The sequence below is a fragment of the Vitis riparia genome, chromosome 6 (assembly GCF_004353265.1).
Source record: "Vitis riparia cultivar Riparia Gloire de Montpellier isolate 1030 chromosome 6, EGFV_Vit.rip_1.0, whole genome shotgun sequence".
Taxonomy (NCBI): domain Eukaryota; kingdom Viridiplantae; phylum Streptophyta; class Magnoliopsida; order Vitales; family Vitaceae; genus Vitis; species Vitis riparia.
The window spans coordinates 3607076-3619838 of NC_048436.1; the positions used below are offsets into that span (position 1 = coordinate 3607076).

Genomic DNA, 12763 nt, shown 5'->3' on the forward strand with positions numbered 1-12763 from the left:
CGCATAAGTAATGTAGGGGAACTAAAACAATGAACTAACATTGTACAAATAAAATAATATACGTGGAAGGAGTGTGTTGTCAACCGATATGTGTGAGGAATGTTCACGACGAGTGGAAAATGTTGATGACTAAGTTCTTCAAAATCACTTGAAATACCTTAAGATATACACCTTTGTACACCCTTGTACATTTAGTACATTGACCTTGTACAGTTGGAGCAATTCCACATAAATACAACTAAAGGAGTGCATATGGGCGGGTTAACCACATTCCAAAGATATGGCTGACTGAAAAAGGGGGAAATGAAACCCAATTTAGGTTCGTTTTGGTTTGTATATTCATAATGATACCATGAGCGCTTTAGGGCGTCCCCAAGATATGTTTTCAGATACTGCTATACAATTATGCAACATAAGTGGGCTACCACAAGTCATTTGAATGTGTACGAAGGGAAATGAGGAATGACTGTGAGGGATGTCCCCCTAGTTAAAAAAAGAAGGAAATGAGCAACGATTGTTTTCAAAAAAAGTTGAAATCCTTCAATATATGTAGGGTTGTACACACTTGTACAGTTAGCACATTTGGATTGTACAGTTAGTGTAAATGGCTTGTACAGTTATGCAATCCACCAAAGGGATGACCGAACAAGTGCATATGGGTGGGGCAACAATGTTTCCATTCTCGTGGATGAGGGAAAATGAGGAAAAAATGAACCCTCATTTCCGTTCATACGCATAAGTAATGTAGGGGAGATAAAACAATGAATTAACATGGTAGATATCAAATAAAATGCATGCAATGAGTATGTTGTCAACCAATAAGTGCGAGGAATGTCCCCCACAATTGGAAAAAGTAAATGAGCAAGTTCTTAAAAATCACTCGAAATCCCTTAAGATACACACCCTTATACACCTTTGTACAGTTGGTGTACATGCCTTGTACAGTTGGTGTAAATGCTTTGTACAGTTGCAGGAATTCGACCTACCTACAACTTAAAGAGTGCATATGGCCGGTTTAACCACATCCTAATGTCATGGCTGACTGAAAAGGGGGAAAATGAAACCCAATTTACTTTCCTATTCATCATAAGTGCGCTAACTAATCCCCACAGCTCACCGTCTCCACCATACCCATTTATTGCCTACACTATAAAGCCAACAACCAGATTATAAAGTGAAGAATTTTCAAACAGGTGAAATGCCATTTAATAGGAGATCTTTTCGAAAATATTCACTGTAAGTTTCTTCAATTTACTTACCTCATGCTTCATTCCTATGACCCAAGATGGATATGATCAAATCAAAATGTGAGAGAAAATAATTTACACCCACCGTCATTTGGATTTTGAAATGATGATGATGATAAAATAGATGCAAGGCTTTTCTGATTTCTGACTTGCTCACAACCCTTGCCCGTCGAAGAAATCGGTTGGGGGACATTCACAGTGGCCATCCTCTTTGATCATGGTGTTTACGGAGAGAGATAAAGGGGTAGGAGGGTGGTGACCCTTTTTGCAGTCAGGTGACATGGCATTTCACATTTAACACAATTCTCCCTTTTAATTTACAACAATCTGACTTGGAAATTTGAAGGGTATATAGGTCACTCAATATCTCATAGCCTTTCTATTAATTCTGTAACATATATGGACCATTTGTTAATTTTTGGGCCCCGTTGGCCCTTCTCCCTTGAAATATTCTAGGTTTAAGATCAGTAGCGTCCGGAGCAACGCGGCGTCCATCTATTGGAAGACTCCCAGTCCATCGCGGAAAGTAGCCGTAGACAATCACAACAGTGAGTTTCCCGCCATTTCTACACTTTCGTCTCTCTCGTTTCTCTTCGAGGGTGTCTCTCTCAGCAGTTGATGTTGGGTCTGCGTTCATGCCACTGTCTCGGCCACAACCCTCTCTCTCGCAATCTCAACCTCCGCTTCTCTCCTCCTCTTTCGGTCTCATTCAAATCCTTCTCTCTTAATTCTTTATTCTCGTCAAGCCCTAACCCTAAGACTAAACCTAAACACCAACCTAAACGTAAACCCACCATGTCCTCTCTCCCCTCCGCCTTCGATGCTCTCATGTCCAAAGCCCGAGCCGCGGCCAAGAAGAAGCCCCAATCCCAGTCCGAATCCCAATCCCAGTCCGAATCCCAATCCCAATCCTCGTCTCCGAAGAAGCGCAAAACCCAAACTCAAACCCCAGACCTTGCCCCACCTAAAAAATCTACCAATTCCCAAACCCCCGATTCCAAGATCGAGCCATTGGATGCGTTGCCGGCGAAGAAACCGAAGAAGGTTGACGTCGAAGAGTGTATTGGGCAATTGAGGAAAAAGGCGGCGGATTTCAATCCCAAAACGGCGGCGTATTGGGAGGACAAGCCAGTTCCATTTCTTTTTCTTGTCAGGGCTTTTGATATGATTTCCAAGGAGACGGGTCGGATTGTGATTACGGATATTGTGTGCAATATGTTGAGGACGGTGATGCACGCCACCCCGGACGATTTAGTAGCGGTTGTCTATCTTTCAGCCAACAGGATTGCACCGGCGCATGAGGGCTTGGAGCTTGGAATTGGGGATGCGTCAATTATTAAGGCACTTGCGGAAGCCTGTGGAAGAAAAGAAGAGCAGATTAAGAGCCAGTACAAGGTAAACTATTATCCTTCTTGTTAAAGGGGCCCTTTGGCACGCCTAGCCCAAGCCTCTCCTTAGTTGTAGAGCCTTTTGTCTTATTTTATTTTATTTTTATTATTTTTATTTTGCACTTTTATTCTTGAAATTTATAATTCCGTTGGTTTTTTTTGTTGAATTGACTCTCACTTACTCTCACTTCATTTGGGCATGCCTTGCACCTTTCACAACTATGACTATTTTTTCATTTTGATTTTGATTTTTTCTTTATTAGTTGATTTTTGCTCCCACACTCAACCATAATTTGTTTTATGTTTTTTATTTTTCAAAATGTGGAAAAAAAGCAAAAATCTTTTCACTAGACGTTGAAGAGAAGTAGAAAGGGTACTAAGTTAGGCCATGCTGAAATTATAGTTTTTCTTTAATAATTTGGGTATCTGAAGTTAAAGATGCTCTAAGAAAGATGCTCTAAGAAAGATGAAAACGGAAGATGCTTGGAAATGTTGAGTGTAAAGTTAATTGAATGGTATGAAACTTCAATTCCGAGTTATTGAATTTCTACAATATATGCATGGACAAAAGAAAATATGAAAACAGAAACAAAGACTATTGAGCAAGTAAAATGTGAAAATGCAATTGGTATATTGACTAAACAAAAATAAATGATTAGTCTTCCATGTTCAATGGGTGATTTGAAATTGATTTGGCAAGAATCATCAATCATGGAAGATTGTGTGATGATTTGTTTGGAGAATCCGAACTCTTGTACCATCATCAATGCCCTTGACCACAATTCCTCTCTCATCTCTAGTAACACCACCACTCAAATGTTTATAGAATATTTTCTGAAATCATTGACTATCTATTTCCTTATTAATGAAACTGCTAGAAATAGTAGTGGAACAAAGATTAAGACATGAAACCTTTGTTTGGAAAGAGAAGAGTGTGCTGTAGATTATAGATTGGTTATCCACATGTATTATGCAGCTGCACTGGTGTTTGAATGAGAGGCAAGTAAGTTATATTCGTGGTAAGCTTATATTGAGTGTAGGAGTTAAGCCTTTCCTGATGGCATTATTAGTTATAGGTGTGCTTACTTGACATATACGGGATGAGATTGGATGGTATATGTTTTTGTTGATGTGACTGGCATGGGCAGTTAGAAATATGGAGAGACCTTAGCATATGAACTTTTGACGCAAAGTTGGACTGAATGGGAGTATATAGAATGTAGCTTTAGTAAAATTGATTGAAATGAGGAAACAGTAAGAATTGTGATTATGAGATTCTGAAAAGTGGTTATGTTAAAAGTGGGTGGAAGTTAGCTTGTATAATTCTCTGCTTTGTTGTCCTTTTGTGCTGGTTTGCTTCTTGGTGCTTTTTCTATATCTTCTCTGTACTTGGATTGCTCCTATTGAGGTGATTGCAAAGACCTGTTTGGTTACAAGATGACTATAGTTTTTTTTGGCTTAATGACTCAGAAGTTCTGAAGAAATGAATGTTGAGAAGTGAGCCAGCCAAAATGAAAAGCAACACAGAAATAATGAGTGATTGTATGTATGAGTAGATTTACCACTAATTAGGGACAAGACTAATTAGACTTAGTCACTGATTTTGTCAAAATTGAAGTCACTTAAAGGACAAGAGGAAGAACAAAAGGAACTTGATTGGGGGCAGTGAGAAAATTCTTGATGGTCCTTAGTTTAACAAGAACATGGCCCAGATAGAGTTGAATGGAGGACCCTCAAATAGTTGGTTTACTATTTTGCTGCTGTGCTTCTTTGTTTTATGCATTTATATGGTATTGGACGTTGATTTTTCCCATCAGAAACAAAACCTCTGTTATTTCTATAAATCAGAAGGCCAAGAAGGATGTGACATCCTTCCATAGAATATGAAATCTGATAAAAAAAAATGTAGAAAAGCGCTACAAAGAGAAGTAATACAAGTTTTACTCTTCAATAAGAAACAAAACCAATTCAAGAACATACCAAAAGCTTTACTAATTACAATTCAGAAAGTCAAAGTGTTCTCTACAAAACATACCAACAATTTTGATCCTCTTTTAGCCATAAACTCTGCAACTTGATTGGCTAAGCTGTATAAAAAACATGGGGAATTGACCAACCATACCTCCATTGGTCTCTTTCCTTCTTATTTACAACTAAATTTCCTTCCACTAGAAAATCAGAAAGACCTAAAATTTGAGCCAAACACAAGGCCCTCCAGAAGAGCTAGAAGCTTAGCTTTAATAGTGAAACCTTTTGCAGGTTTAGAATATGCTTTTATCAATGTAAATCTATGATTTTAAGCGTTTGTCCAATCCCTAGTTGCATTGATATATTCAAAGAACATCCATCAAATGTTAACTTGACATAAATCTTGGGAGGCAATGATCATATTGGAAAGGTCTTCTCAACCAATCTCCTAGACCTGCATGCAAGGTTTAAATCTAATGATGGAACTATGGAAGGCTTAAAGGAGTGCCTGTAAAGGCTTCATTAATAGAAGCCCAAAAGGAGTAGAGAGAATAGAATAAGTCCCAAACTGCATCTGGCATCCTCCATTCATCTTTAAGGATCCTTGCATTTCTTGCTCACCATATAGTCCAACTTAGGGTGAGGCTTAGAACCTTGGCCCTAGGAAGTCTTTCAAAACCCATAAAGAAAATGATTAAGACCTCTGTTACATTTATGTGTGCCCTTTGACCTAAGGAATTGCTTCTTGATTGTGTGATTATTATATTGATTTGGGGGTTTACCGTGCAGCTATTTATTTTTTGTGGATTCTGTTCCTTTTACCTGATGTTAACTGGTTAGTTTGTTTATGACTGTGTGGCAGGCATTGGGAGATTTGGGGCTTGTTGCAAAAGCATGCCGATCATCCCAGTCTCTGATGCGCAAGCCTGATCCATTAACCGTTGTCAAGGTTTTTAATACATTTGGACTTATTGCCAAGGTGCATTATCTTTATCTTTCTCTACTTAGACATCAAATTTGTGCGTTACATGTGCGCTTTCTGATGCCTTATCTTGTTTGGGCATGGTGCTGATTTTATTTGTTATTTTATTTTTATGTTTTTAATGAGAAAGGAAGTGACAAATCTTTAATTTGTAAGTTGCCTTAGACCCTATTTTGTAACTGTTTTTAGAAATAGTTTTTTGTTTCCCAAAATAAAAAATAGGAAAACACATTTGACAATAAAAAAGGGAAAACAGTTTTGTGGTCTTAAAAATAGAAAACAAAGTGTTTTTAGAGAACATTTTTTGTGTTTTCAGTTATTTTTAGTTGTTTTAAAAAATAATTATATAAATGTGGAGAATGATTAAAAAATAAAGCACTGCATATAAAAGTTGTTTTTAAAATATATTTAAAAACATAGAAAACAGGTTAAATGTTGGGTTTTCAAATAGACATTTGTTCCACAAAAAATCAGAAAATAGTTTTTTAAAATTTAACTCAAAAGCCATTTTTCAGAACTATTTTCGAAAACAATTACCAAATAGAACCTTTGTTATTTAGTTATTGTTGTTATCTAAAGGTGGACATGTTTACTGGAAAGCCTAACTCTACGCATTGGCCTGCAAAAGTATGGTTTTGATGGCATGTTTGTGTAGAATTTCTTGCAGGAACAATAATAACTAAAGTAAGGTGTCAGAAACTATGGTGTCCTTGATCCACCAAAGGCTTGCCTCAAGTGGCATGTAAAGGGAAAAAGTTACCTATCTGAACAAAAGGAGCTTAATGCAGTTAATGCATAAAAAGAATGATTCTTTGTGCTTGAATTGATTCTGCTTCTTAGATAATAGTAATTCAACCTTTAACTTATGTTTGAAAGTTGAACATCAAGTGTCTATTATTGATGACATAGTTTGTAACTTCCTTATCTTATTATTGATTTTTGTCCTGCTTTGGAACTCATTAGGAATCTGGAAAGGATAGTCAAGAGAAGAAAAAGAACCATATCAAGACACTTCTTGTTGCAGCCACTGACTGCGAGCCACAGTATTTAATTCGTCTACTTCAGGTTGATATCTATTAGACACCAGTTCATTTGGCCCTGTTCTCCTTATGTAAACATATATTCCTCCTGCAGACGAAGTTGCGAATTGGTTTGGCAGAGCAAACTCTGTTAACTGCATTGGGACAAGCTGCTGTATATAATGACAAAGAGTTGACACAACCACCTCCACATATCCAGTCGCCTCTAGAGGAGGTGAGTTGATGTTCTTTTAGATCAAATAAAATGCTGCCTTTTTGTTCTGTAATTCATGTGATGAATTTTGTGCTTGAATGTTTTTGAATAAGTGTCCACTTCATATTGAAACCTGTTATGGGCATGATGTGGATGTTTCCATGTTTCTTTGTGTTTATATTTTGGGATGTTAAAAAAATTGCACCATATATATTTATGCATCATAGGCCCTTAGCAATGTGATGCATATTGTTTCTTGCTTTTGGAACCACTGTTTTTAATATCTTCACATGTGGAAAGGATGCTTGCTTGTTTGATTTAGGGTTGGAATTTTATGAATAGGAATGTCTTACTTTCTGGGTGCATGGAGAGTTGGTTTCAGGAGCAGGATGTGCATTTATGTCTTTCAAATAAGAGTTACTCATGATGGATGGTATTGAAAAGTAAGGCAAAATATGGTAATTAAAGTTGGTGTTTCTAGCTCTTAATGCACTAGCTAGCATTTTGAATGATTCTGAAGCACAAGCGGAATATTGGCTCAAAAATTTCATTGACTGTAATTTGTATATCACCATTTCTGCTTATTGTGCGCATATAAGAGTCGTACCCTGTGAGTTTGGAGGCCTGGATGCCCTCTGCTCTCTGCTAAGTATCATGTGAACTGTGGTGGTTCATCTTTTCATGTCCTCCTGCTCCCCACCTTTTCCTTTTATTTATTTATTTTTGACACGAAATATGGGATGAAAATAATAATTTCTATCTATTAGATTGACTATACACACAGTTTATATAGGAGATTAGAAGAGAAGAAATAGGAAACAAGAGACATAATAGGAAACTAACTTATTCCTAAACTAACTTATTCCTAAATCATAAAACTATCTAGTTACATAAATAGGAAACTAATAAATCTATCTATTTACAAAAATAGGAAACTAACATAATAGGAAAATAATTCTCCTATTCTATTTACAGCTCAACAATTTTTAAAAAATTAACTCTAAAAAAACTCTAATATTTCTTTTTGGAAATAAACTGACATGTGTATGAGCTGCTGCTTACACCCCTTTCCTTAGTACCTTACTAGTGTACAGTGTACTAATTAGTGGCAAATTATTTCATATGCAAGGGTGTTGGGCATGCTACTTGATGATCAGAAAAGTAAAAAATTACCTAGTTGTGTGGTGATACACAAACATACACCCCCTACTATATTGAGATGAAAACCCTAAACCCTAAACCCAAAATGTAAGTCTAGAGAGAGAGAATGAGATTAATCACACTTGCCATATAGCTTTCTTGTTCATACATGCAGAGGGAAAGAGCCTGCATTAATGAAGGTGCATGCTCATAGTACACACAACGACCACTACATCAATATAGCTCAATTTATTTTAAACAGTTATTAAAAATTTTGGAAGTGATTTTTAAAGACATAAGGTAAATCAAAACTTTTTGTACAAGTGGCTGTACTTTTTATAGAGAATTTATTACTAATTTCTATTTTTAAAACAAAAATAATAAGTGTACTCAAACAGACAGTTAGCTACTTCTTTGGTGACTCCTTGTCTCTTTTGAAATAACTGAAGATTGAAAGTTCAGAAAACCCATTTTCTTTATTTTTTTTAAAGTTCAATTAATTACTAAAAAATTCTAACATGCCGAATCTAGCTATTAATTTGCCTCACTGCCTCACTTTATTGTGGATTGCGTGGCAAAAGAGAAATGCTAGGATTTTTGAGGAAAAGTGGAGGTCGGAAGGGATGTTGTGGGATTTACCTCACTTCTACTCCTCTCTTTGGGCCTCTTGTATTGTTGCTTTTAGAGGAGTTCCACTTAATGTTATCCAAGTCAGCTTGCTCTTGGCTTGTGATTCAAAAGTTTGAGATAGTTAGAGGATGTCTTTGTATATAGTTTTTTTTTATAGAGGGTGTGTCTAGTCTTACTCGAATTAGGATTTGAAGAAAATATTCTTCTTTTTTCTGTGTCAAAACTGAATACAAAGTGACCTATATATATACAAGTGGGATTCCTAATCTAAGCCATATAATATGCACAATCACTATCTCTAAGGAAACAATAATTAATTAGGAGAGATTCTCTCATCCATAAAAATAGAAAATGTCCTAACACAATCCCTCTAATCTTGGCACTTAATTACAAATCATAATCCCATATTTCCACACTCCCCCTCAAGTTGGGTAGTAGATGTCTAGCATTCCCAACTTGCTTTTCATGTTTTCGTAGGTGGCCTTTGGAAGTGCCTTTGTCAGAATGTCTGCTGTTTGACGACTTGAAGGAATATACATAAGTTTGATTGTTCCCCCTTCAAGTTTCTCCTTGATGAAGTGACGGTCTATCTCCATGTGCTTGGTTCTGTCGTGTTGAACTGGATTCTTTGCAATACTTATGGTAGCCTTGTTATCACACAAAACTGTCATAGTGGAGTTTGATATAATTCCAAGTTCCTTGAGTATTCTTTGGAGCCACATTCCTTCACATATCCCATGAGCCATTGCCCTGAATTTTGCCTCTGCACTGCTTCTCGCCACTACAGACTACTTCTTGCTTCTCCAAGTCACCAAGTTTCCCCACACATAGGAACAATACCCAGTAGTCGACCTCCGATCTGTCAAGGATCCTGCCCAATCAGCATTTGTGAATACCTCAACTTCCCTACTTGAGGTTTTCTTGAAGTAGAGTCCTCTACCCGGGCTCTTTTTAAGGTACTATAAAATTCTGTATACGACTTTCATGTGTCTTTCAGTGGGATTGTTCATGTAGCGGCTTACCATGCTCACAGCGAAACCAATATCGGGCCTTGTGTGAGTTAAGTAGATCAACTTTCCTACTAACCTTTGGTACCTGTCTCTGTCAGTTGGATGATTGTCATTATCTTTATCAATCTTACCAATAGGATCCATAGGCGTGTCCACTGGCTTACAACCTAGCATCCCAGTCTCCTGAAGTAGATCAAGGACATACTTCCTTTGCGTGACCACAATTCCCTCCTTAGTTCTGCCAACTTCCATGCCAAGAAAGTATCTGAGTTGTCCAAGATCTTTGATTTCAAATTCTCTTGCTAGCAGCTTCTTGAGATTCCCTATCCCTTCTTAATCGTCTCCGGTAATTATAATATCATCAACATAGATAATGAACAGAGTCATTTCACCTTCCTTAGAGTGCTTCATAAACAGTGTGTGATCTGCTTGACATTGGATGAATCCATGTTTTTTCACAACTCTAGTCAGTCGATCAAACTAGGCCCTAGGTGATTGTTTTAGACCGTATAGGGACTTTCTCAGTTTACACACTTTTCCTCAATTTTCTGGAGTTTCCATACTAGGTGGAATCTTCATGTAGACTTCCTCTTCTAGTTCTCCGTTGAGAAATGCATTTTTGACATCAAGTTGGTGCAGATTCCAGTCCAAATTTACTACAACTGACAATAACACTCTGATGGAGTTGAGCTTTGCTACTGGTGCAAATGTTTCTTCATAATCAATGCCATAGGATTGAGTAAATCCTTTAGCCACTAGTCGAGCCTTGAACCTGTTTATACTTCCATTCGGATTGTGCTTCACGGTAAATATCCACTTGCATCCAACAGGCCTCTTACCCTCTAGTAATTCTGAGATTTCCCATGTCCCATTTTTCTCCAAGGCTTGTATTTCTTCTTGAACAACAGTCTTCCATTCAGGTTGTTGAAGTGCTTCTTGGATGTTGGATGGGATATGATCATCTTCAAGAGAAGTGATGAACGCTTGGAAATTCTGTGAAAGCTTTCCATAGGACACATGATTACTGATTGGATGCTGAGTGCAGGATCTTACACCTTTCCTTAAAACAATGGGTTGATCAAGATCATCAAGGTCATTACTGGAATCTAGATCATAAATTGTGTTACCTGGTTGTGAGTTTGGGTTGCTTGGATCCTGGTCCAATTCTTGGTTCTGCTCAGGTGGAGTGCTGTCCTCGGGCTCCTTTTGAGGAGGTTTCTCGAGCTTTTCCTTTAAATTTTTTCTAGAATAAACTATTACCTCTTTACTACCTTGTGTAGTTGACTCAGGTGTGACAGAAGGGACATCCAAGGAATTATTTTCGGGGACAGAAAAAGTACTATCTGTTTGAGGAGGCAGTGATGAACTCAAAGGAGAAGTAGTGCTGATATCGGTTTCCCAAAGTTGGAATTCATCTGTGGACCAGTTCTCCTTCTGAATTGCAATTTTGGGGTAGAAAGGTTGATTTTCGAAGAAAGTGACATCCATGGAAGTGTAGAATTTCTTGGTTGTTGGAGAGTAGCACTTGTATCCTTTTTGGTTTGGTGAGTACCCGAGAAAGATGCATTTAGTGGCTGTCAGATCAAGTTTACTACGTTGGGACTTATGGATGTGAACGAAAGCAGTACAACCAAAGACTTTGACTGAGATAGACGAGATTATTCGAGCGGATGGATATGCAACGAGGAGGATTTGACACGGGGTTTTAAATTGAAGAATCCTAGAAGGCATTTGGTTGATCAAGTAGGTTGCTGTGAGTACAGCTTCACCCCATAATTGTTTAGGCACGTTTGAAGCTATCATGAGGGATCGTGCAACCTCCATCAAATGTCTATTTTTCCTTTCTGCAACTCCATTTTGCTGTGGAGTATCAATGCACGAGCTTTGATGTACGATGCCATTCTCCAGAAGATATGACCCAAGAATGTTGTGATAGTATTCTCGAGCATTATCTGTCCAAAGGACTTGAATTTTTGCTTGAAATTGCGTTTGAACCATGTTGTTGAAGTTTTCAAATATTTCCCTCACTTTTGATTTCTTCTTCATAAGGAATACCCAAGTCACTCGAGTGTGGTCATCAACAAAGGTGACAAACCATCTAGAATCTGTAATGTCGTTGATTCTAGAGGCCCCCCCAAACATCACTGTGAATCAAGGAAAAATGATGAGATGGTTTGTATGGTTGAATGGAATAGGAGTTGCGAGTATGTTTGGACAATTGACATATTTCACATTGAAATTTTTTGGAATTTTTATTGAATAATGATGGATATAGTTTTTCAAGATAGGAAAAATTTGGGTGACCTAATCGGTAGTGTCATAACATAACAACACTATCCGTCTTGGTAGTAGGGTTGGAAACTACACAAGCAGTCTTCATTGGTAGCCTTCGAATTTCCTCAGCTCTTAGAAGGTAAAGTCCAGCACGCACCTCAGCATTGCCAATCCTCTTTCCAGAGTTCAAGGCCTGAAATTCACACATGTGAGGAAGGAATTTAGTAACACAATTAAGATCCTATGTTAGTCTACTTATAGACAATAAGTTGCAATCCAATTTCGGAACATAGAGCATGGAGTGAAGAGTAATATCCTTGGAAATAATAACTAAACCTGTGCCAAATACCCTATAAAGGGTTCCATCGGCAATTCGAACAGAGGAATTGTTATGGCAAGGAGTATATTCATGAAAAACCATGAGATTCCCAGTCATGTGATCTGAAGCTCCTGAGTCCACTATCCATGTAGTGTGATTTTCCTGTCTAACATTTAGGGCATGGGAAAAAATACCTTTCTGGGCTACAGATGCGGTACCAATAGTTGTTCCAGTTGATTGAAGAGTCTGTTGGAACATTTTCTGTAGTGCCTCCAATTGCTCTTTGCTAAACGGACCAGGATTTGAGATAGTGCCAGATGTGCCTTCTTCGGCTGCAGCGGTGTAACCCCGACCTTCTCTGTTTTGCTGTGGCCGAGAAGGTTTCCAATTAGCAGGTTTACCGTGTAGATGCCAGCAAGTCTCTTTCGTGTGTCCAGGTTTTCTACAATGGTTGCACCATGGACGATTCTTCTTCGTTTGGTGGTTGTTGTTGTTGGATTGGGTTCCTCGTGCAACTGGGGCTGAGTTCTCAAGATTTTTGGAGGAATTTTGGGTTCCCAACATCACTTTTT

At 37.8% G+C, this 12763-nt stretch overlaps 1 protein-coding gene across 1 annotated transcript in view; it reads left to right on the forward strand.

Moving 5' to 3' along the window:
* The first annotated feature begins 1744 nt into the window (after positions 1-1744).
* The window catches only part of LOC117916353 (DNA ligase 1-like), a 36187-nt gene continuing 25168 nt past the window's right edge, over positions 1745-12763 (forward strand). The window contains exons 1-4 of the mRNA XM_034832307.1: positions 1745-2642; positions 5466-5582; positions 6549-6650; positions 6720-6839. Coding sequence (XP_034688198.1) covers positions 1866-2642; positions 5466-5582; positions 6549-6650; positions 6720-6839 — 1116 coding nt within the window. The 5' untranslated portion in view covers positions 1745-1865. The remainder of the gene's footprint in view (positions 2643-5465; positions 5583-6548; positions 6651-6719; positions 6840-12763) is intronic.